Genomic DNA, 26,151 nt, shown 5'->3' on the forward strand with positions numbered 1-26,151 from the left:
CCCTCCCACCATTCCTTGAACTTCGTTGATGCCAGCCCTTTAGTTAATACATCTGCAATCTGCATCTCTGATGGAGTATAAGGCACACAAAGTTCTCCTGAAATAATTCTCTCTGACAAAGTGTAATTTCAATATGTTTTGTCCTGTCATGCTGCACAGGATTGTTGGCAATGTTGATAGCAGCTTTATTATCACAATACAGCTTGAGAGGACCCTCAGTCTTGATACCAAGCTCATTAAGGAGAGTCTTGAGCCATAAGAGTTCAGAAACCCCGTGTGCCATAGCCCGGTATTCTGCTTCTGCACTTGATCTAGCCACAACATTCTGCTTCTTACTACGCCATGTGACTAGGTTTCCTCCCAAGAATGTACAGTAACCTGAGGTTGATTTTCTGTCTCCAACGGACCCAGCCCAATCAACATCAGTGTAGGCTTCAATTTCAAGTCTGTTGTTTTTTCTGAATAGAATTCCTTTCCCTGGGCAAGTCTTCAAGTATCTGAGGATTCTTTCCACTGCTCTCATATGAGGGGTCTTTGGTGAGTGCATGAATTGACTGACAACATGCACTGCATAGGCAATGTCTGGCCGAGTAAGGGATAAGTATATCAGTTTTCCTACCAACTTTTGGTACCTTTCCTTATCACAGTATTCTTCACCCATTGATTCTTGTAATCCATGGCTTGGTTCTATTGGAGTGTCTGCTGGCCTGCACCCCATCTTGTCTGTTTCCTCTAGGAGATCTAGCACATACTTTCTTTGACATATGTAGATTCCTTCTCTTGATCTAGCAACTTCAATTCCAAGAAAGTATCTCAGATTTCCCAGGTCTTTGATCTCAAATTCTGAAGCTAAGAACTCCTTCAGCCTCTTCATCTCTTTCACATCATTTCCAGTAATCACCATATTATCCACATACACAATGAGTGCTGTAAGTTTGTCATCCTGTCTCCTTGTAAACAATGTATGATCTGCACTGCTCTGAGTGTACCCTACTTTCTTCATGGCCAAACAAAGTCTCTCAAACCATGCCCGGGGAGATTGTTTCAAACCATATAATGCTTTCCTTAGTTTACATACCTTCTTTCCAACATCATATCCAGGTGGGGGTTCCATGAATACCTCTTCATGAAGATCACCATTTAGGAAGGCATTCTTCACATCCAGCTGATGAAGTTCCCAAGAGAATTTTGCTGCTAGTGACAGTAGAACCCTGATTGTGTTGAGCTTTGCTACTGGGGCAAAGGTTTCCTTGTAGTCAATTCCTTCCTTTTGTGTAAATCCCTTTGCCACAAGTCTGGCCTTGTACCTCTCAATTGACCCATCTTCCCTGTGCTTTACTGTGAATACCCACTTGCACCTAACAGTGCCTTTCCCTTCTGGCAGGTCCACCAATTCCCATGTCCTTGCTTTCATTAGGGCTTTCATCTCCTCATTCATGGCTTCTTTCCACCTTGGATCAGATGCCGCCTCTGAATACCTGGAAGGGACACATACAGAGGAAAGAACAGACACAAAGGAATGATAGGCAGGGGATAAGTGTGAGTAAGAAACATAATCGGCTATGGGATGCCGAGTGGTACAAGAACGAACAGGCTTACGGAGAGCAATTGGAAGATCCAAATCTGAATTGAGTGAATCAGAATTACCTTGGATTGTAGAGACAGATTGATCTGAGTTCAACTGGTTGCAATCATGAGGTTGAGGGGCCTTCTTCCTTCTACTGTATGTAAGTATCTCTTTCTCTTGTTTACTGGAACCTTCAGAAGCATCAGCCAAATTTGGAGAAGCAACTGGCACAGTGGAAGTCTCACTAGGTTGACCCGGAATGTTACAGCTAGTAGTAGTGGAAGGTGATGAAATGGGAACAAAAAAGAAGGGAGAATGAGAATCCTCTTCCAACCCACTACTCTCCCCCTGAAGAGGATTCTGAGAAGACTGGAAATAGGGTTGAGACTCAAAAAAGACTACATCCCTAGTGACATTTTTTCTTGGAGACAGGATCATAACACTTATACCCCTTCTGCGTAGGAGAGTACCCAAAAAATATTCCCTTTGTAGCCTTAGGATCCAGCTTGGTCTTCTTTGGATCTTTCACATGTATGAAGCATGTACAACCAAAAACCCGCAGGGGAAGAGGAAATTCTAGAAGAGTGGGACACAAAACAGAGAAAGGGGTCTTCATACCCAGTACCTTAGATGGCATCCGATTTATCAGGTATGATGCAGTGAGAACAGCTTGAGACCAATATTGCTTGGGCACATTGTGCTGGAAAAGAAGGGCTCGAGCTGTCTCCAATAGATGCCTGTTCTTGCGCTCAGCAACCCCATTTTGCTGAGGGGTGTAAGCACATGATGATTGATGTAACATGCCTGCATCTTCCATGAATGAGTTCAGGGATCTTTCAAAGTATTCAGCTGCATTGTCTGAACGGAATTGCTTGATATTTTTATCAAATTGTGTTTCAACCATCTTGCAAAACATCATAGTTATCCGGGGAACTTCTTCACGTCCTTTCAACAGATAAATCCAAGTGCACCGAGAATAATGGTCAATAAAACTGACAAAGTAACGGAAGCCATCAATGGAAACAATGGGTGAAGGACCCAAAACATCAGAATGAACCAAATCAAAAGGGGCTTGAATTTCATTACTAGAAATTGGATACATTGATCTACATTGTTTTGACATTTGACACACATCACAAATTAAACTCTGACTCGGAATGCCCCTACATAATTCGGGAAACAACATTGCTAAGGAAGAAATGGACAAATGACCTAACCTAGCATGCCACAAGTGCAACCTACCTATTGACTTCACACTTTCCGGACTAGTAGTACAAGCTTGCAAGGCTGAGCTGACATCTTCATCAAAATAGTAGAGGCCCCCATACTCATGACCACTCCCAATCGTTCTCCTCGTCAATCTGTCCTGGAAGACACAATGAGAAGGAAAGAAAGTTATACTGCAGTTCAAGTTTTTTGTAAGCTTTGAAACAGACAACAGATTTGAGGTAAGACTAGGAACATGTAGGACTGATTTAAGAGAAAGATCCTTGCTTAGGTCAACCACCCCCTTTCCAGAGATGGTGGAGAGGGACCCATCAGCTACTCTCATCTTATCCTGGCCAGACAACAAATGATATGTGGAGAATAAGGAGGACATATGTGTCGTATGGTCAGTGGCTCCGGAATCAATCACCCAAGAGGTTGAATTAATGGAACTAGATGCACTAAATGCAGAGGTTGTACCTGATTTGGCAAGAGAGGTGGAAGCTAAAGAATTGTTCTTCAGACGGGCTAATGCCCGACTGAGAACCTCTACCTCACTAGCTGTGAAGCCCAAAGTACTTGGTCCAGAGGAGTCGGCAGCCTGCCTTGCGGTGGAAGATGACACTGTCTGAATACTCTGTGAGTTGTCACTACTGTTGTTGGTGGCAAGATTCCCACTTGCTGTGTGGCCCTTATGTTGCCTTTTGTCCTTTCTCAGAGCAGCTGGCTTCAGATGAGGGTACAGGACCCAACATTTCTCCTTTGTGTGTTTCTCACCACCACAATGTGTACACTTGAGGGACTTCTTGTCTGAAAATCTATTCCCCTTAGTGGAGACTAAGGCTGAATGTTCTCTAGGTAGTTCTGTTGACTGTGTCTGGGAGTCAACTTGCATCTCCTTTCTCCTTACTTCTTCATTCCTCACCAGGTAGTAGACATGGTGAAGCTCAGGTAATTCATCTCTCCCTAGAATCTGTGACCTTATACCTTCATATACAGGGTCAAGACCCGCCAGAAACTTGAAGGCTCTGCCCTCCTCAATCTGCTTATCATGCCTCCCCTTATCGTTAGCATTTTCCCAATCCAAAATCAAATGGTGGTCAAGCTCTTCCCAGAGGCCTTCCAGTGTTGCAAAGTAGGTTGCCACGGACATGTCTCCTTGCCTTAGGGCTGCAATGTCTTGGTTCAGCCTGTAGATTCTAGCATTGTTCTTTTTCTGGCCATATGTCTTAGATACTTTCTCCCAAATTTTAGCAGCTGTGGGGAAGTGATGAACGGTTCTGGCCACCCTAGGAGTCATAGAGGCCAGCAACCAAGACATGACTGTGGCATTTTCCTTGCGCCACACGGTGTATTCAGAACTGCCAATTTCTGGTTGTTTCTTGTCTCCATCCAAATAGCCTGTGTACTCACGAGAGGTAATGAACAACATTGCTGAGACAGACCACTCTTTGAAGTTATACTCATCTAGCAGCACACTTGTAATCTGCAAGCTGTGCAGATTAGGGTTTTCCAGGTTTGAGGACCTTGTAACAGGTCTGTTATCTCTAGAGGAAACTTCACCGGATAGTGAGGACATCCTGATTTCAGTCCAAGAGTTGTTCACAGTGCTGTAGGTGGTTCTGTTTAGGACTGGCCGAAGTGGTCACAGTGTTCATAGTGCTGGTAGAAGTGTTCACAGTTCGGGTACTATGCAGTGCTGTTTAGGACTGATCGAAGTAACTGAACCAGTTCACAGTGCTAGTAACTGAAGTTACTTCAGTTAGGGCTTGTTCTGCAACCTGAAGTAACTGTACAGTGCAGTAACTGAAGTTCACAAAGTAGGATTGATAACCGACCTGAAGAGAATCTGTAACTGAAGTTACCACAGTTCTGCCCAAGTCTTGCTGGGGCACGAAGCTGCAACTGTAGAGAAGGCTAAGTCTTTACCACTTGTTCTGCGCAAGTCTTGCTGGAGCACGAAGCTGCAACTGTAGAGGAAGCTCTCCCCCTTTCGGCTAGTGCTAGGACTGCTGAAATCAGTCCTCAACTAGGTCTGTCCTATACAGACCTCTCTTAGTAGCCCAATAGCTGCTATTTGCTGGAGATAATCTAGTAGGACATCTACTTCTGGGTCTTACTTCCCTTGAGTCCTACAACCAAGAGAAACCCTAGGTTCGAACTTGCTTTACTCTCTTACACTCCTAGGTCTTCACTGCAGCAACCCAGAAAAGGAAGAGAGAAGATGAAAAGACAGCAAGAGAAAAGAGTGCGCCTGCTGAAACCAGGAAGGAGCTAATGCTCTGATACCATGTAATCTGGAGAGCTATACTCGAAGTAGCAAGGAAGAGAAGAGAACCACAGAACTGAAGAGAATGTCGAACTGTGCTATCCAGTCGACCAGTCCTTTATATAGATGAATATAGTACAAGGTACAAGAAATTACTGGGATGCCCCTGATTAGTGATGGGACACCCAGATGACTTAAATCATTAAACAGGATTAGGCCCATTAGCACAAGCCCAGTTACAAGATAAGTTAAACATAAGAATGGGCTAATAAGAACTCGTATCAGCCGAACATCACTCTAACATTCTAACAATCATCAATGAATTGATTAAACTCATAGTTGTCAAGGCGTCGCCTAGGCGCCCTTGGCTGGGCACCTCACCCAAACTCCTTGTCATGTGCCTTTTATAATATCATTTATATTGTTGTATCTTATTAATGTATGCGTTAAATACATTTTATTATATGCTATATATATCAAAATACTTTGTTTTAATGTTTTAGTATTGAAATTTAAAAGATCAAAGGGTTTTGAGGAGAGAAAAAGAAAGAAAGAATAGAATTATAAAAAGGTTTTGTTTTTTTTTTCAGTTCTCTCTCTCTCTCTCTCTCTCTCTCTAATTAAATAAAACAGAAACTCCATCCTTGCTTTTTCTATTTTCCTTTCCATCTTGAATATTTATCATATAAAGTTGACCTTCTTTAGCTGCTAATTGATATGAAATTCTCTATTAAATCCTTATTATAGCAGTATTATTTTTGAAAATAATTAAATTAATATATGTAAAAGTTTTTATCTTTTAGATGTGATGATTTGCCACATTTTTGGAGGAAATTTAATGTTCTTAATACAGAGAATTGCTATTTTTTCAATTAATATACATGCTGAATGGAATATAAAACTAGGGAACTAGCCAAAAGTTAGCTTTTTATATTATAAATTTTTTATCGCCTAGGTGACTAGGCGACTAGGCACCCCAGTGTCACCCATCATCCCCTAGGTGCCTTGAAAACTATGATTGAACTTCCTCAAACTCGTACTAATTCTCTTCCTAGAGCTGTTAGTCTTTTTCGTAAACCTTATGACATTGAAATCACCTCCCGTGCACAATGGCCCATCTCACAAACCCTCTAATATCCTCCAATTCTTCTCATAGCCCATTTGTTTCCCTATATCTATTGGGGCCATAAACATTTGTCATCACCCATTCAAATCCATCAACCACTTGTCAAAACTTAATTGATACTGTGAATTTACCCACAAGTTCTTCAACTCCAATTAAAGACTCATTATTCTGGAGTGTAATTATTCCCTCCAAAGATCCCCAAGATGGGAACATTGCCCAATTAAGGCCCCTAGCTCTCCAAATGCTTCTTGCCCACTGACTATCAAAATCAGCCAATTTGGATTCTTGGATCAAGACTATATCCAACCTTTGCTTTAATAATTGCTATCTTTCATACCCTGCCTAGCCCTTGGACATCCCAGCTCACAATTCTCATTTCCACTTGATTCTTTTTTACCACCTTCTTACTGCTCTCCCTATTTACACCCTCTAATCCTCCCCTTTCTCTTGCTAAATTCCTTGCCCCCCTCCACATCTCTCCTTAGCCTTTCCATCCCACTCAATGTCCTTTTCCTAATCTTGCCTTCTTTTACCCTCTTGTTTCTACCCCAGAATTTACTACTGGGGCATCAAAATTGATCCCTACCTGCTTCACCCCAAAATTGTTCTCCTCCTCTACTCTTTCCTCTTCAATTCCTCAAAAAGGAAAAAAAAAACTCTCAATCAACTCCCAAGTTCTTTTTTCCCTTAATGATATTTTGAAAACTATCAAATAGGATTATTAAAATTAATTTGACCCTTAATGCTAGCTAACCTTATTCTAAACCACTAATTAGTTAGAAAATACATTTATAAAATGGGTTCGACTATGATACTGGAAAGACTTGTAGCCGATCAACCAGTATTATAAAAGTGGTAACCAATCAAGTGATTTTTTATAAAATTCACTGGGGGGGGGGAGAAGTTGATTGGTCAAAGCCCTTTCGTTATCATTTTTTTTTTCCAGGAGCATAGATTTTTCCTTGAAAAACACTCAAGAATAGTAAAATTGAAATTAGCAAAAAATTACAAAATTTCTAATTAATAATGAATTTGTAGAAAACCGATTTCTTTCCTCATGGATTCTTCCTCAGTTTCCATACCTGCATCACTAGGCCATTTTCGGCAAGCTTACTAAACATCCCAATACCCAACTAACATACCTTCTCTATATATATTTGTATAAAAGTATGGTTCCATGGATCTAGAAAGTGAGGATACTAGATAATATCTTGTGTTGGTCAGCATTCATACTCTTGACCAATACAGACTCGACACCATTGCTGGGAAATTTATGCTATAATGCCCCTATAAATAATGTTTTATTTTTATTCTATTCTTTATTTTTTCCTTGAGCTTTCATGAAGCGTAGGATTCTTTTACGATCATATGCAGAATGTTTTATGGTCCTGGAGGGCCATATGCCATGTTTGCTGGGAGGGATGCAAGTCGTGCCTTAGCTCTCATGTCCTTTGACCCGAAAGACCTTACAGGCAACATTGAAGGTTTGGATCCTTCTGAGCTTGAAGTCTTACAGGACTGGGAATACAAATTCATGGAAAAATATAAGAAGGTTGGAAATCTTATCACAAAAAAGGCTAGTGCTGAGGATTCTACAAATGGAGATGAAAAGGATGCAAGCAAAGAGGACCAGGCAAGAGAGATACGGGATCTCAGCCAAGATTTGAACTCATCTGCAGAAACACAAGCGGGGAAGATGTGAATGCGTTAGTAGGTCATGAGTCAAAAGAGCTCTGTTTTCTGATAATCATTTGCTTGGTGGTGTTCTTTGCTAGGGAATGTTGATTGTTAGAAAGCAGCATCTCTTGCAAAATAGCTTGTGCCACGAATATGTGCTTACTCTATGCAACCCAGTACATTAATGGTATATATATTTTCCTTTGTCTACTTGTGCAAGTTGGAGAAACTCGGCAGGTGTTATCTTCTGCTTCTGAATGTTTTTATGCAAGGTTCAAAGTATTGACATGTATCAGCCTATATCGGCCCATGGTTTAGAGCGTAGCCGGGACTTAAATCGACCCCTCTGAACCAGTTTTGAAAAAAAAAAAAGTATCGGCATATTGGCCTGTGTCGATACTTTGAACCTTGCTTTTATGCGCTTGTGTTGGACCGGAAAACAGAATGAGCAAGTTCATAATTAAATTTTCTTATAAAGTGAATAACTATATCGATAAATAAGTGAAAACAAAATAAACCAGTGTCATGGGAGGCCTCTTCAATATTCAATATTCTTACAACTAGGGGTGTTCACCGTTTGATCCAGACAGGTTGGAGAAAAATTCAAATCAGATTCTAAGATCAGACCAAACCATCTTAGTATAAAAACCACACCATTTTATTATGATCTGATCAGGTTTCCTAATCACATGATTTGATCACGCACACTCACTGCAGTTGTGAGCCTTTTTTCCTCTTGGGGTTCACCCAAAGTTGGTAAAAATAGTAAACTTCCATACTGTTTTAGATCAACTTACTAATTTACGTATGAACTAAATCCCTCGTTTGATACAGATTGTGAGGATAAGAAGCCATTTATATGACTGAACCCAATAGATTTTCATCATAAAAGCCGCTTACCTAGAGTATATTGTAGCATAGCATGTGTTATCATTTTACAAAAGTGGCACTATTTGTAGCCGCCTAGAAAGGCAAAAGAAAAAGAAGAAAGAATGACTGCTCTCTTGGGAAAGATAGAACATGTCGGCTGTCTCATACTGTCATACATTCCGGACTCAGAGGCCATACCCATGTTTTAATATGAGAATCGTTGGGTTATGTTTCACTGCCTCAAACTCCTCACTATTATTATGCTGTTAGAAATGTGACTAATACGAATGGTTTTGAAATAACAACTCCAAGATAACATTATTCGTCTGATTGTTATATCTAACTTCATTATCTAAATTATATGACAACATTACAAACTTTCAAATATGTGCAGTCTTGAAACATGTACAATTCCCCACTCAAATTTGAACTTAGTCGTGGAAAATTTCTTTCATTCCAAGGTTATTTTCCTCGGGCCAAACAAAATCAGAAATTTCAAACCTTTATTGTTCCATGCAGCTTCACAGCTTTCAGAATTGTAACAATTATACATGGGCGGTATGGGCGGTGTTTGGAAGTAATGTCGTTTCTTAAGAGACATTTTCTCAGAAAATAGTGCTGTATAGACATGCTGTTTCCTCATAAACTGTTTTATTTATTTATTTATTTTTTTTTTGGGTTTTCTATTTGATACCATTGCTATTGCTGCCATATAGGCGTTTTTCTTTGCCATGTTAACATACTATTACTAATAATAGTAGACAAAATGAGAAAATGGTGTTTTCTCATGTCACACATTTCTCAATTTCTAAGATCGGGGTCTGGAAAAAACGTTTTTCGGAAAAATGGCTAACATCAGGTATTTTCTGAAAAAAATAGATTTCAGGCATGATGCTGATGTGTCATTTTACGAAGAAATGGCATTGATGACAAACACCTACATGATTAGATATATACAGCTTAGAGCTTACATATGACAAGTGCTAGCTATTGGTAGGGAATTTACTATTGTCTCGTAACCATACACGTTTTCCTTAGAGGCCTTGCATAACCCCAAATATTAGATTTGTCCTCCTAAAGTCTCACATTTTAGGATGGGTTTTGTCTATATGTTCAGAAATGTGTGAATTTATAATATATATAATATAATATTATAAATTATATATTAGTCTATAATATATTCAAAATATATAATTATATTCTTCTATAGTATATACATTTTTATTTTATTTCAATTTTTATATTAAAAATTAAGAATCAAAGTAAAAAAAGCGTTTTTAGCAAAAATAGTGGGGAAAAGAACCTTTTGCACCTTGGGAACACATAGATATTGAAAAATTGTCCAAAAGAAAACAAAAGATCATCCCAACATCCGAACACAAAGCTATGGCTTTAGAAGTTTTAATTTATGTGCTAAAAAATTCAAAAGAACAGCCGGATTTCTAAAACTGGGACCGGGTCACCGGTTTTTCATTTTGACCGCCTGGACTACCAGTTTTGGCCTGGTTTTTTACATAATGCGGTTTGGGGGTATGACCGAACTGGCCAGGGGTCAATCACGGATCGACTGGTCCAGTCCAGTTTTCTAAGCACTGATTTTGTCCAATAAAAATTAGAGAACCATATACCTTGCAGCCTCCTTAGAACACCTACCTACCGTTATTATGCTTCGATCATGCCCCTTCCCACTAACGACTGATAATAAAATTAATTGGAGACAGACTGATTTTATAGGCCTCAGATACCTAAAGGCTGATTTTACAAAGCTAATACGGAATGGTAATAATACTAATTTGTGAGAAGACATATGGGTAGGATCCTGCCCTTTAAGCCAATGAAAAGCTCCAAGGCCCCCTCTCTGGAAATTCTCCTACTCAGGTCTTGGACCTTATTCAAAACAATGACGGGCACCTTGGTTCCATCTCTTTCTTTCCTTCAATGAATCTGGATCTGCTTCTCATATAGCGCTCTTCACAGAAACCTCACAAAATACATGTCCAAACGCACTTCACACTGACCTCACAGGCACATCCCATTATTGAAAACATCTCCCATGATAATGGCACAAAAGTATGGGAAATGTTCCCAATACCTGGTGGGATGTGCCTGTGAAGTTGGTGTGAGGAGCGCTGTGTAAGGAGCAGTTTCCCACTCCTATTGCTCGGGACTGGTCCTATCAAGGTGGGTCTGACGAGATCATGTAACAATAAAAACAGCCCACCATTTCTTGTTTAACTGGCAGCTCATCTGGAAAGTGCCATGTCAATGTTGGGCCAATTTTTTTCTTAGGCTCCGAAGTCTGTATAAACTTCCAACACGCAGGAAGGAATCTTCACAATGTTTTCGACCTTCTTGAAAGACCCTTGACACATACGAATTTCACTAATTCAGCACTAATATCGTGGAGCAAAGAAGTGTACTGACATTCTACGCAAATATAGCTAACATGAAAATCGTAGGTCTTGTTTTGATTCTCCTTCAAGCAGTGATGCATGCCGTGTGGAGATCTATTGATTGCTTCTAAGTTTTAATTTATACTACGTTTTTCCTTTATAAAAAAAAAAATTGCACTACATCAATGATTAATTACATGAACTAAATAATTGGAAGCTATACTTCATAGTTGAAAATATCCTGGTAAGAAAACCCAGTCTTGCTAAACAATAGGCACCAATAGGTTTGAATAAGACAATAAACACTTGGTTTGCTTTTACAAGTATGGTTTCATGGTCATTGGGCATTGCCATCACCATCCAGGTTGTAATAAGTTATATTTTCAATCAGAAAGCTGGACTCTTGACAAATTCTACATATCAGTTAAAATTAATCTTCATGCATTTCACATCTCTCCCGAGTAGGGGGAACAAGGGTTGGTTCAGTTTCAAGGTAGAGTTTTTGGAACCAAAATCTATATTGTTAAGAGCAGTTCCAAGGTTGATTCTGGCTTTGACAGTTCCAGGGTCTATCCATGGAATCTGTTCTTAACTTGATTTTTAATAATAATAATAATAATAATAATAATAATAAAAAAGTTCAAAACTTATAATACCTTTGTTGATTAAATTGAGTAATTCAATGGATAGATTATCATAATATATTAATATATAATTCAAAACTTATCAATTATAATTTAAGTTTGTAAATATTACCTTATTATACACATTCAAGTATTAAATTAAAGAAAAATAATAAAATCATTTATGTGACTCAATGGTCAAGTGAGACCATGGATTTTGTAACCATGAGTGTCTGGATTTCTTCACATCCTCAAAAGTATTTTGCGATTTATTTCAAGTCAAATTTGGTCCCAAAGTCGATTCCACCAAGGTCAACCAAGGCTGGTTCTCCGAGTCAATTCAGGTAGGAAAAACCCCTAGACCCTGAATCAGCCTAGGCAGGGGTTGGTTCCAAATACCCTACCTGTCAAGGTCGGTTTCATTGGATTTCAACCCATTGGCATACCCCTACTCCCAAGTGTTACGGCTTCCCTTTTATACCTTGCTTTTATGAACTGAATGATTCACATTCTAGTTAAAAGTTAAAACTGTACACATCAAACCCAACCCTTCTATGTGATTCGATCAGTCTCATGTAAAGCATCAGATAACCTATCTGAAATTACATGCATCTCTTTTCCATTTGTTCACCTTGCAGAACAGCATTCAAGAGAATGTAAATAAGAGATATTGGTTTAGTACATGTATATTGGAGAATCAATGGGTCCACCTCCAAAAGCTGTACACGACAATTATTGTCACCACCATTCCTGTGTATGCAATCCACTTGTCAGTGCGGTGTTTCCTCTCAATGAGCTTCAATACAGTGTTGGAGAGCCCTACTGTGTTTAATATGTCAAGTGCTTTCCGTTGTGCCCTCTGAATGGAAAATGTAAGTCACATTAGCATGAAGTTGGATTTTGTAATCACAAAAACCGTTTACAGCTCTTACAGTTGTGCATTGGGAATATCTCCCCATGAATAGAAGCATAGAAGTATGGAGATGTTCCCAATGCATAGCTGCAAGGGCTGTGAGGACGGATAAAATCTGAATTCCATTAGCTAAATGTATTTCAATATTGACAAGGTTATGTTCGGTTTGATAGAAAATAATAGAAACAAAAAATTGAGAAAAAGTAGTAGCAAAATGATAACAATTAACTTTACTTTAGCACCTCACTGCTAGTGTTTCTGCAGTCCTAAAAGCCTTTGTTCACTAGATAGAGAAATACATAAGATTGATGTTCCAATGTTAATTACTTCACATGGCCTAGCTTAAAATTATCAAATAACAGTCTCTTATTCTTATCATTTATCTCTTATCAGGATTTATGAGCCATTCAACTTGGATCACTATGTATCATCAAATTCATTACCTGTCTTGGTTTATTTGTGCCATGGCTTCACCTTCGACCTCTTTGTGTACTAGAGGTGTATGATGCATCATAAGATTTTTTCTTTCAAATTCAATGCTATAATACATCCAAGATTTCTAATCTCACTGACTTTCTCACCATAAAAGGGTACCATTAGAAGAGCAACACATGTCATTTCAAAGAACTCTATCTACTAGTTCTAATTCACTTGGCTTATGTTTCCCCTCTATCGACTCCACAGATCTTAAAGTATTCAGTGCAGAATTGCATTTTTTTTGGTGTTGCACAATGGTTCTGAAGTATATCAACTAAGGGATGAAGTGCAATTACCTTCAGATGATCCCTTTGCTCTGCATATTTTGACAAGATTGCAACCCCTGTAGAATAAGCTTCTTCAAGCATCCTGGACGAATTACGAGCTGACTGCATTGCTTGCGCCTCATCATCAAAAATCCTCAAAACATGAGCAGATTCTCCATTCTGAAACAAAGTGGATTAGATTTTGGAGTAAAAAAAGTTTAAACCATATGCATGCAGGGGTTGTAGTAATTGAATATAATAAGGAAAAGACAACATACAGCTCTCTGAAGTAGTTCTGCCCTTTCTTTAGCTTCCAGCATTCTTTTCTGATGGCGTAATAAATGTTTTCCTAGGCTTTCCTTCAAGGAGTCGGCCTCTTCAGCCACCTGTTCTACTTTTCTGTACAACAATACACAAATCACATTCAAATTTCAAGTATGATGAACACAACCAACTTTCAAATATAATTACCATGCTGAGATAAAAAGTTTGATAGCAGAATGATATCCAGATATTTTCAATGGTGTTACAATATAAAAAATGCTTGTCTGTATGGTCGAGTTGAAGACAAACTTAGAAGTTCATGAAGGAGAAAGGTCAATTATTGCCAAGATGAGGTTGAAAGGTCATTGTTTGGAGTCTGTATCCTCAAGAGACAACGTGTAACAGAGGCTAGTAAACCCAATCAGAAGTAAATAGATCAGTTGCTAGTACATCTGGTAAAAGTATGGATTACTGACACTTTGATTTCTGATTGGGTGTGCTATCTCGTATTACACATCTTGTTTCTAGCAGATCCATGCTGGTTATTAATATCATCATGGATCCTCAGTGACTTTCATGATTGGAGGATGTAACCAAAATGCAGAAATCCAGTTTATATCCATGGAATTTTTGCAGCACTTCTAGGTTCCCCTTTGGGTGCGTGGTGGGAGGTGAACATATCCTATTTTAAAGCCATAACTTGCCAAATTGGCCTTCCTGACTCATTTCAGCAAGGTCTGAAGCAGAACCAACTCAGTAAGTCAGTAGTGATTTACCTATTAGCAATTAGGATCCGATCTGTGATTTACCTATTCTTCACAAAAGCCCCTTGATTGGAAGTCACCAAAGAGGGGGGAATTTCCCGAATTCTAGAAGGCATGACTTTAGCTAAACTTTCATACAAGCCATTCACCAAGCTAGTAGGTTTGAAATCTTTGGGATGGTCAGCTCCACTGCTTTTAGCATGGTTTTCAAACCGCAGTTGATTTGGATGGTTGTACCGTTCGGCCCAAGAACCGTCTGGGCAACCGGTTTCATTTTACCCAAAACCCGGTCCCTGGCCAAAACTGTTGAATCAGTCAACGACCCATTGACCCAGGCAGTCGAACCATCGACCCGTTCAACATTTTTTTGCCATTTTTAAAATTTAACTATTTTCTATTTTTTAAATTTATTTTTTCAGAACGGGTCATCCGTTTGGAGCGAATGGTTGAACCGTCGACCTGGAAACCGGTGGCTAGAACGGTTCTGATTCTAGATCATTTTTAAAAACATTGGTTTTTAGGGATCAAAGCAATAAATGTGGAGTTCAACCCTAGGTTAATTACACCCCTCTCAAAGAATTCCCAACAATCTTGGTAAAAGGCCGTGGTGAAACCATCTGAACCTGGAGAATTGGTTCTATCCATAGAAAACATTGTCTTCCTAACCTCCTCCTCCTCCTCAAGAGGTCTTTCCAACCAAACCCTTTAGTCTCTCGATAGGCTAGGCCAATCCAAACCTTCAGCCCACCAAATTCTAGATAAAGGCCTTCTAAAGATTGATTTAAACTTTTAAAGTGCTCCACAAAGGCATGTGCAATCTCTCACGCACAAAAAAAAAAAAATCCAATTTCCATGAATTTCTTAGTGCACCAGGCATGAAGAGGGCTGCCCACAAAACTTATCTAAACAAATCTCCTTCCTTTGATATCTATGAACTAACCCGCCATAAGATTCCATCTTCCTATCTTTAACACTGGATTTCACCATGGACCATTTGATTCTACCTCTAAAATTTCATCAGCTACTTACCCACACAAAGTTGTGTGGAAACACAGCCAAGGATAGGAAACAGAGTTAAGGATATGACTTTCTGTCAGGAAACAGACTTTGTGTGGCTAAGGTAGCTGATGAAACTTTGTGTGGGAAACAGAAACATCACTTTCTGTTTCCCAATCCAGCTTCCTTTGATATCTTATCACCATCTTTGTATTTCTCTCTATTCAATAAATTTTCTTTTTTATTTACCTTCAAAAAATTGTCATTAATTCATTGTGAAACCAGGAAAATAAATGTAACAATCGACATAAAGTGAACAGAAAAATCATCACATATTATCATTCCATTTTCAAGTAAATTGCAAAGGAAGTAGTCACGAAAATTAGACCCAATTACCAGTTACAAGGTTCAAAACCAAAAGTTGAAAAAAAAAATCATAGAAATGAGTCTCTAATACCTCAACGGTACCAAAAACAAAAAAGGAGAAACAGACTGCAAGCGGAACGAACCAATCGAGCAAGAGAGACAGATTGTAGAGATTAAAGGGCAAAATTACTTGCCTCTTCCAAAGATCACGTTGGGGTTTGGAGGGAACGGATCTCCAGAGACGATCCATCTCGACGCAAAGGGATTGGATCTGAACAATGTCGTTTTTGATAGAGAAGGAGAGCTCAGGGGAATCGACACCAGTGGAGGATGAAAATTCGAGCCGCTCTAGCCGCTCCAATCCATCCCTTGTCCTCAGCAACAACCTCTTCGAGTTCGAGTAGATTTCCGACAACGTTCCTCCTCCCTCAACGGCCATGGCGCCTTGATGTATATCCAGATATCAGGCGTAGATCGAGAGGGAGAAAGAGCGATCTGTTGTTATACCCAGTGGCTTCTCAAAATTATTTGTTAAAAATTACTTAGCATTTAAAAGTTAAAATTAAAGGACAAAAATGCCTTCAATTGTTCTTTAAATTTTCAAAATATGCACTCGTCTCCTTCCGAGAACCCTCTTGTTCCTCCTCTTTTCTAACATTGAAAGCTTCCGTGGCCTTCCCAGACATCAGGGCGGAGCTAGGGCCTAGGGGGAACCCGGAGGGGCCATGGCCCCCCCGCCCCCTATGGTTTGAAAAAAAGAAGAGCACTAATATCTCTTTATGGCATGCAAAACTGAGAGACGGGGTCCCCCATGGTTTTGGCCTTTGGGTAAGTATATTTACATTATATTAAATGTAATATATATAAAAGTTTAATAGTTTATATAATATATTTTGTACATTTTTTGGATTGTCAAGGTAAAATGGAGTTCTCTCAGTCGTTGAATCTCTTCCATTTTTAAAGTAGCTTTTCATATAATTATTAATTAGAGGAATTCGAGAGTAATTTTTTTTTTTTTAGTTTTTATAAGTTTTATTGCCATTTTATTATTGTGTGTATTTTTACATTTGAGGTACAACGGGGGGTGGGTGGGTGGGTTGAAATAGGCAGGAGTGTCAATTGAACTAGATTTGTTCTAATCCGATCTAGTCTAATGTGAATCCATTATAAATGAATTAGGTCAAATCCAATCCAATGAATATTTTGGACCGGTCCAATTCAATGTCCGGATCATCCAATCTATTCAAATTTGTTTTGATTTAGATTGGCTTCAACTCAAATTTGGTTCATTCACACTTATATTCTTATCCTATATCAATGGATTAAATGTTGGCTTAATTCAACCCAATCTAATATAAATTTATTACGGACGGACTATGTCGAATCCAATCTAATAAATATTTTGGACCGAATTAGCCCAATTCAATATATCTTGTTGGTCCATCCAAATTGATTTTGGACTGGATGGGGTCCAATCCAAAACTAGTCCATTGATAACTTGCCTTCCCAACAACCTATGATTACCCCTATGGTTTGCCTAGTTCACTTGCCTTTCCAACAACCAGCCCACCCTCCTCCCTTGTTGTAATTAACAAGGAAAAACCAAGGAAATTTGTTTTTAAAAAAGAAAAATATATAAAATATCAAGTGAAAAGTTAAATAAAAATGTTAGCATATTTACTTGTTAACATTTTGGGGATTTAGAATCATGTATTAGATTCTATTTTAATTGTTAACATTTCACTATAAAAGTTAGGATCTTTGTTCAAGTAATCATAATTGCTTTAGGCCCTCTTAAGAAAAAATCCTGGTGTAGGTCTGGTGGTAAGGTTACAAAAAGGGTCTCTTTGAAAGACAAAGGAAGACGAAGAGGCAAGGGAAGTAAGGGGTGCTGGTATGGATAAGATAATGTGAGGCAGGGCTAGGAAGTTAGCTCGCTCTCTATGCTCTCAAGATGATTCCATGTAGAGGGCTTCGGGCCTCTCCTATTTATAGAGGAAGGGGCAAATCTAAAATGGGAGCTAGGAAAATGACAATAAGAAACATTTTTATCCCAAAAAGGCAGTTATGATTCATTAAACAAATAGCGGGTAAGGTTTCTAAGGTTTTGCCACGTGTTCATGAGAATCTCTTGGGATTAAACTTTCTTGCCCTTAGAACTCTCATGTAAATATGCTGATAGCTATAACCCTTTTGATAACTTACTCATAATCACATGAGGTGATGCTCCTTTGATGAGTATGTAATATGGCAAATAGAGTGACATCGTTGTTGCCCAAGAGGCACTCTGTGGTGTCAAGTTAATATGAGAGCGTTAGTGGATGCGGCTTATGTTTATTAATGTCATCACAAATTATATATTTTGCATTCATTTGTTCTAAATGATATCTCTGTCTAAAAAAGGTTAGTGAGAACATCGCAGGTGTCATGGTAGGTCTTATGCGGTTTGTTAAGTTATGGGGCTCTGCGATTTCAATTATTGGTAGTGCAGTTGTACTACCATTGGTGACGGTGATGACTTCATTACGGGTATTGTAGTGGTTGGTTCTGTGCTATTATGGTCCTCATGGCAAGTTCTGTGATAACTTACATGTACTTACACCTGACTCCACCCCTGTTAGTTTTACAACTCTATCCAAATAACAACTTGGACTTCCATTTCTCTCCAACTTCTTTGAAAACTACTAAAACATTCATTTTTACTTTGCCATCGTTCTCAAAGATTTTGTGTCTAGATGATCTTCTTTATTTGTTATTATTGTAGTCCAAAACAAGGTAAGAAATAAGAGAGGTGAGAAGGAACTAGGAATCAAGTGAATCTAGGAGACTAGGCAAGGTGAATTGCTTTCGAAGGCACCTACAAAAGAGAGAAAGTCCAGAGGTTTTTTGAAGAGAATTCTTTCATGCTTGAGTTAATAAGTAGGTAAGAGATTGCCAAATTGAGCAAAGGTGGTTGGGTCGATTATGTAAACTGAGAGTAAGAAGGGAGGTATAGTGTAAATACCTTCTTCTGATGATCCTTTACCTATTCATAGAGGAGTTATTATCTTCGTCAAGGAGTCTCAAGGAGTCCTAATCCTATTGGAAGATAACTACCTAAGCCTGGCCTAAGTTTCTTGGTTAAATCCTTATCAGAATCCAAACATGTTGGAGACATTCAGGCGTACTAATTGGTTAAGTCAGTTGACTGGGCTAGTATGGGTCATTGGCATGTTCCTTGAGTATTCTATTCAAGGATGTGTACTAGCTCGGGATTGGACAACGCAAATGGGCCTCACCACTTGTCCTCTGCCTTGGAGACTGAAGTGGTCATCTAGCTACTTATAGCAAAAGGTTGGTTCGGTTCAAGAAAGCTGTCAAACTATTTGCTAGAGTAGGGGATCAAGTTTGAAACGTGTTGAGGTGGTTGTTCTAAGGAAATGTGAGAATCTTAGTCGACGATGGGTAGTTCGTACACGCTCTTCAGGGGATTGTGTCACTTCTATTCATGTGGTTGGCAGGGGAGTTGTCACTAAGCTGTCATTAATGCTCCACTTTGTCTTCCGAGGCATGTTGTCAAAGTGACCCGTCAATCATGGGACACGTGGAAAATGTTTGATCAAGGTGAAATCTAGGCCATTGATTGAGGGCCAATCTAAGCCATTCGTCATTTGCTTTTGGAGTCTTGAGAGTTCAACTGGGTGCTCGATGCGTACAGGATTTGGTAGGTCTCCTTTGTTTCTCTTCTTTCATTATGCCCTTATCTTTTAGTTCAAGTTCTAGTTATTTTAGTTCATCCAAGGAGATGGGATTCAGTCCTCACAATATTGTATTTACACCAATCTCAGTCTTTTATAGCCATGCATTGGGAATATCTCCAATTTGTTCAAAAAGTTAATCCAAAGGGTGTAGGCCCATCATTAACTACTCCAACTATCTTATGCTCCAATGCCTCAAATTTGTTCAAAAAGTTAATTATCAAATGAATACAAATTTGTATCCAAAAAAATAGGTACAGTAATACTCTCTTTTTAGAATATAAAAGTGTCAGAAAATACAATTTTATTTTAATAATCATTACCTTTTTACATTTCAAACAAATGCTCTCAAACGCGAACCGGGGTGCATCAGTGTTTGTATCGCAAATAAACACAGCCTTATTAGTTTTCACTTGTGACAATGCATTTGGCCTCTATTATGGATTTTTCCGTTGATCTTTGCTTACTATTCTTCAAACCAATAACTCCCAACCCTTGGAAGAAGATAAATCAAGACGAAGATTTCCTATCATCTGAGTCAGACCAGAAATCGACATTAGTATACCCAACTAATTATAGTGAACTTTTTTCGAAGATAAGGCAATAGTCCTTTGTTTTTAAAGATATTTTAGTATATTCTTTATAACAGTCCAATGCTTAGATCCTATATTCAATTGATATCTACTCACAACACTTGCTGCCTAAGCTATGTTAGGTTGGGTATACAACAACATATACATAAGGCTCCCAATGGCTGAGGCATAAGGAATGCTTTTCATGTTTTCTATTTCCTTAGGAGTCTTGGGTGGCATACACTTGGATGGAGTAACCACATGTCGAAAAGGTACAAATCTTACATGTCAAATCGCTTAATGATCTTATCAATGTAAATTGCTTGTGAGAGTCCAATGATAAGTTTGGCTCTATCTCTATAGAATTGAAGACCTTTCCAAAATCTTAAATGAAGAACAACTATGAAAGCTCCACTCTCACTGATAACAACATTCCTACATCATTTCCAATGAGTAGATGATCATTAAGTGATCTTTGCATACAAAAATTTCAACAAATAAAAAAAGGTAAAAATCAAAAATTTTCACAAACGTTAATGTTAAACTCGTTTGTCTTTAGAGATGACCAATTTCTCTTTTGGATTGTTTAGGTCTATTGGACCATAAAAGATCAAATCTTTGGATTTAGTATATTGATGTCCAAAAATATAGAAATCAAAGTGGTAGCTCACACCCAAGCTTGAATCGTCCCAAGATAATTTGTAATGAATTGAAGATGGCATAGTCTTATGTTTGCACTCTGAATTTGATCTCTAGAAAGGTGACCCTAACCAACCTATTGAAATAGGTTTTAGATTCAATATAGTCTATACAAGTATCAACATCTAGGGAGGGGATGCAGCCATGTATGTAATATCGCAATTCCAAAAAGAAGTTTTATACATCTAGCTAGGAAATACTTTTGTCGTGCACTTGTTCATTTAGGCCATAACTTTTTAGGGGTTTCTGGACTTCACTCTCCCTTAGAAATCTTTTTTGCAACCCCCTTCTAATCTATTAATAGCCCCCCTATAAATCACATCCTGCCTGTAAATTTGGCATCAATCCATGGGCAAGATTCAGTCCACTCCTAGGTGGAGCTAAGATTTCTTAGGAGTGGACTGAATCATAAAAACCCTTTTTTTTTTTTTTTAATTCTTGAAATCTTTATGGATCCCTTTGGCTTGTTGCTAGTATCAATGACCCTGAGCCGTAACCGGAATTTAACATAACTCAACGCTAGCTACAGTTTCCAACTAGCTTCCAAAAACACCAATTTCAGTGGGGGGCTATATAACAAAATTCAGTACCACTCTTTACGTAAAAGAAATGTTTATCTGATCGATCTTAATGGTTACAAATAGTAGTAGGTGAAGGTCATCTCATAGACGTTAGTTGTTGAATACTAATTGGGAGGCAGATGTCAAACAAGGGTTGGCCGAACCAGATGGAATGAGCAAGCAAGGAGTTGACGGCTTTGGTAGGGTTGTAGAAGTCCCACCAAACGTGGGTTGAAGGCTCCTCACAAGCAACTTCTTTGGAAACACACCCAACCATACCACCATATCTTCCAATCCCACAGCACGCGCTATGCACGTTCTCAAATCCTGCATTTATATTATTATAACACACAAGTTGGTTAATTAGGCTTAGTTTGGACTGCAAATTGATTAAGATCAGATGAAGATTGTAGAGAGAGCTAGAAATACGTACCGTAGCGTCTGGGGTTGTTTATGATGTTCATCATCCCTTTGTAAACATCGCAAAAGATGATCTGAGCATCACGCAACTCCATTCCCATATCAACCACACTTGACGACACTATTGCATTGTATTCTATGATCATCTCGTTGATCCAATCAATGCATAATCCGCCGTCGATTTCAGCCGTAGAATTGCTGTTCTCCCATACCGTGCGTGGGGCACACCCCAATGGCCCTAATCCCATGTAGATGATCTTCCTCACATTTGCGTAGTAGAGATCCTGTTGTTGTAGAGAGTTTAATTCAACGGGTATAGAAAGAGAGTTGGCATGTTAACGGGTGGGTTGGATTCCGGTAGCTAACCCGACCCCACTCGATATGGGTTTACCTGATCCCAACCCAACCTTATCCAAGTCCAACCGTCCTATATTTTACAATTATAACACATTTTACAAATTAAGAGTAATTTATTCGGATTACGGGTTTCAAACTGTCACTTCCTCCGGCCAAATCCAAAATTATGGGATAGGAAGTGGTATCAAATTAACAAGGGGAAATTGTGTATCATGCCGGAGAGTCTTTGACCAATCAAAACCCCGTGAATTTTGATGAAATTTGGTTGATTGATGATAACTTTTTTTTTTTCCGATCAGTATCATGTATTAATTATATTTGTAGGGAGGGATTCAGAACCTGATCCCAACCTGATTCGAGTTCTACTCGGTATCGACACAGACAGAGAGAGAACCTTAATTACTCGGGTTATCTGATTGACCAAAACCTGCGCAAATCCTTTGGCGCCGAACCTGTGCCTTAAGCCAGAGATATCATGAAGGAAAAGCTCAACATAATCGTCTTTGCCAAATGAGAGGTAGAAGAGAGACGAGTTGATCATCTGTTGAGCCTTGTCCTGCCCTAGTTGCAGCTGCAACAACTGAAGAGTCTCGGACGCTTGCCGGAGCTGCTGGTTCAGAGACTGGAACCCCAACTTACCAGTGTTCATGATCGTCGCCGGAGACGACCCGAAGTTCAGGCCACCAAGTAACCCTTCAATAGTTCCATTCTGACTGTAAAATGGGGGGATCTCAGGCAACCCCATCTTCTCAGCTGCACCCAAAAACTTACCTGTTAATCAACTGACCGAATTGCATTGAATTGCTGGGGTCTTCCCGTCAGTAAAATCTATGAAAAACAAGATTTCCGACTGCAGAGTAGTTGTGATGGAGTACAAATCTATGCAGGAGCTCTTTTTTTTTTTTTTTTTTTTTTGAGAGAGAGAGGAGCTTTTATCACTTTAGTTGATTTACTGGTTTCGGTTGTTTCTGCCTAAAACAAGATATAGATATTTAAAGAAAAATAAAGAAGCAATCTTTCTCGATCGAACTGGTCCATTCAAGAAAATCAAGAACATCACACTGAGAATGAAAGAGATGTACAACATGGAAGAAAAAAAAAATCGGCGTCGGCGTATATGAGAGAGAGAGAGAATTACCGAGTAAATCAGGAAGAAAGCTTGTTTGTGATCCATCACAGCGATATAACAACGCACTTTCATCGAGAAAAGAGTAGAGGTGATTGTAGCCGCAATTGACAGAGGAATCTCCAAGGATGAACATTGCAGATAGAGAAGCACCGACCACAAGACCAAGAGCATCACCGAATGCGGAGAAGATTACAAGATGAAGAAGCAAATTCATGCCTCCCATCTTCTCTTCGATTCACTTTTCTTCTGCGTTTACTTATTTCTACCAAAGAATGTGATCGAACAAAGACCATGAAATCTTTCGAATTATTTGAAAATGGGCGCGGAAATAGCTTCTGCGTTGTTTCATATAACTAAGAAGCAAAAAAATATATTCCTCGACTTGAAAGAGAATGTCAGAAATCCACCTCCAGACATGTATAATCGTGATTCAATTTCTACCATTCGATGGGACGAGTAAGAAAAGATCACTTGTTGAATAATCCTGGACGGTGGTGATTATTCACTTATCCTTTAGGTCTAATAAAGGCACATCCTACCATACATTATTCCATGAATTTTTGGATAAATTTTTTAAATTATCAAAATGGTTTAACTAATTGATTAAGTATATCCTTATTGTTTGAAACTTAACTAACGCTATCTCTATTATTTCTGACAATTGATTAACTCTGCCCTTATCGTTAAGGTTCATTAATATTCCGCTAAAGCTCATTCGCACGTGATATATTTTTTTAAACCCAATTTTACCCTCCACCTCTCTCCCTCTCTTTTTCTCTCTCCCCCTTCATGTTCTTATTGGGTTTAGACATAGAGTAATAGGACATGAGAATTAGCTCATGCTGAAAGGAGGAGGGGCTTCACCGTGCTCTTCGTCTTGCTAAAGAGAATCAGCAAGAAGAGATTTTTTACAAAAATCAAGAAGAGATTTTCTCTTTCATTACTTAGAAGGACTGGTACAACTTCTCCCTAGTCAATCTCTCTATCTTTGATTTCCATAGGAGAAATAGAGGAAGAGTTCCGGCTGTACTCGACTGGTCAATAGAAAACGAATCGTGTGAAGATGTTGCAATAAGAAACACCCCTACTTATGCTTGTGACAACAATAGTGACTGCTACAAGTCGTCCAATGGTGTGGGATATCTATGCAAATGCTTTGAAGGCTATCAAGGCAACCCTTATCTTGAACATGGATGCCAAGGTACGTAATATAATTAGTTTAACTCTTCGTCAACTTCCTCTTTGCCAAGATCAGTTGTACAAATTTGATTGCCATTGTTTAATTCAGTCCTGGTTTAATTTATGTTATAAACCATTTGCAGACATAGATGAATGTGTGGATCGAAACCATGAATACTGCACGCCATCAGCGATTTGCACAAATACGGTTGGGAGTTACTAGTGCTCTTGCCCAACGGGTACAGAGGGGGACAGAAGAAAAATTGGACGCGGGTGCATCCCTCTTCAACCTTCACAAACAAAACTTTTGGTGATTCAAGTCTCCGTAGGTAATATATAGGGTAAATTTCTTAAAGAGGAAGACGATGGAAGGTTAGTCATTGCTGGGTTTGAAAGGTTAGGATTTTGACGAATCAGCATTTCTTTCCCCTCTTCCTTGTTTTATTTTAAAAACTTGAAGAAGAATAAAGGGTAAAATAGTCTTTTCGTCTTTCTATTAACAGGTGCTAACGGTAAGGGAAGTATTAGCCAATTGTTAGAAATAGTAGGGGTAGCGTTAGTCAATTTTCAAACAATAAGGGTACACTTAGTCAATTAGCTAAATCATAATGGTAGTTTAAGAAATTTACCCAATAATAATTCAAAAATATGGGAGATGATCCCAATACATGGTGGGATGTGCCTATGAGGTCAGTGTGAGGTGCACTCTGTGAGTAGCAGATCCGATCTCCTACAAAACCAATCGAAACGAATCACATAAAGGTGCATCCAAATTTGATTGGCTAATATTCTAACTCAAATCGGGTCATATTCATTAGGTTTATAGCAAATTTCAATCAAATTTGAATTATAAAAAGATGTTAACTAATATTAATAAATTAAACTATATATTATCAAAATATTAAAAAATCTATGATTCGAAAAGGTATCTTGTTGGAAAGACATTAACCAATCAAAAAATGTCATCATCGGAGTTTCATCTGTTTGTGGTTGTCTTGCCACGAATCTCTTAAAAGATTCCAAATGCAGCTTAAGAGTTTATCCTTGATTAACCATTGAGTCCACTAAGACTTATTCCACTACATCTTGTTTTAAACTAATAAGAAGGCTTAGCTTCAATATTTGGGGGGAAGGATTTTGAGTTTTATAGTTAACTCATTCAAGAGTTTAAATTTTTAAGCCACATCCAATTCACCCCCTCTTTGATAAGGCCATCGGTCCCAATTATTCCATGATGTATGTTGTTTGGAAATGACATTATTTTATCTTATGAAACTAATAAAGTATTAAATGCAAAATATATCTTACAAACAAATGCCTTAAAACAAGAGATTTTATAATAAGTAGGACTAAAATAGACCATATGGCATGTAAATTTAATAATAATAGGAGCTTAAATCAAAATACACATAGGATTGAAGACCAAGAAATAACTCAATATGACCATTGTTATTACCTTGGTTCAATAACTCATAACATGGGAGGGGTTGAGGAGGATGTCATCCAAAAAATTAGAGCATGTTAGGAAAAATTGAAGGTGCATATAGACTTTTGATTTGTGTGATAGGTGAGTACAACTTAGAGTAAATGGAAAATGCTATAAAATAGTTATAAGGGCAACGATGCTATATGGAGCAAAGTCTTGGGCAGTCAAGTAACAATATGTCCAAAAATTGAGTGTGACAGAAATGCCAATACTAAGATGGATAAATGGAAAAACT

General features: G+C 38.5%; 3 protein-coding genes across 3 annotated transcripts in view; 1 reads left to right on the plus strand and 2 right to left on the minus strand.

The window, feature by feature from the left end:
- LOC148847690 (membrane steroid-binding protein 2-like) overlaps positions 1 to 8,058 on the plus strand; it is a 20,388-nt gene extending 12,330 nt beyond the window's left edge. Inside the window, exon 2 of the mRNA XM_088949419.1 lies at positions 7,543 to 8,058. Coding sequence (XP_088805545.1) covers positions 7,543 to 7,870 — 328 coding nt within the window. The 3' untranslated portion in view covers positions 7,871 to 8,058. The remainder of the gene's footprint in view (positions 1 to 7,542) is intronic.
- Positions 8,059 to 12,217: 4,159 nt separating this feature from the next.
- On the minus strand, positions 12,218 to 16,577 carry LOC148847691 (membrin-11-like). The gene is made up of 4 exons (XM_088950429.1): positions 15,972 to 16,577; positions 13,666 to 13,786; positions 13,418 to 13,567; positions 12,218 to 12,590 (listed from the first exon to the last, which is right to left on the minus strand). Exons 1-4 carry the CDS (start codon positions 16,214 to 16,216, stop codon positions 12,429 to 12,431), a joined length of 678 nt encoding a protein of 225 aa, XP_088806555.1. The 5' UTR covers positions 16,217 to 16,577; the 3' UTR covers positions 12,218 to 12,428.
- A 4,865-nt stretch (positions 16,578 to 21,442) lies between these two features.
- On the minus strand, positions 21,443 to 23,474 carry LOC148847692 (GDSL esterase/lipase At1g71250-like). Its single transcript, XM_088951279.1, has 4 exons — positions 23,261 to 23,474; positions 22,517 to 22,875; positions 21,779 to 22,049; positions 21,443 to 21,672 (listed from the first exon to the last, which is right to left on the minus strand). Exons 1-4 carry the CDS (start codon positions 23,472 to 23,474, stop codon positions 21,443 to 21,445), a joined length of 1,074 nt encoding a protein of 357 aa, XP_088807405.1.
- Positions 23,475 to 26,151: the final 2,677 nt, after the last annotated feature.

Source organism: Nelumbo lutea, chromosome 6 (genome assembly GCF_056320005.1).
Source record: "Nelumbo lutea isolate HS-2025 chromosome 6, American lotus-T2T, whole genome shotgun sequence".
In the NCBI taxonomy this organism is placed as follows: Eukaryota; Viridiplantae; Streptophyta; class Magnoliopsida; order Proteales; family Nelumbonaceae; genus Nelumbo; species Nelumbo lutea.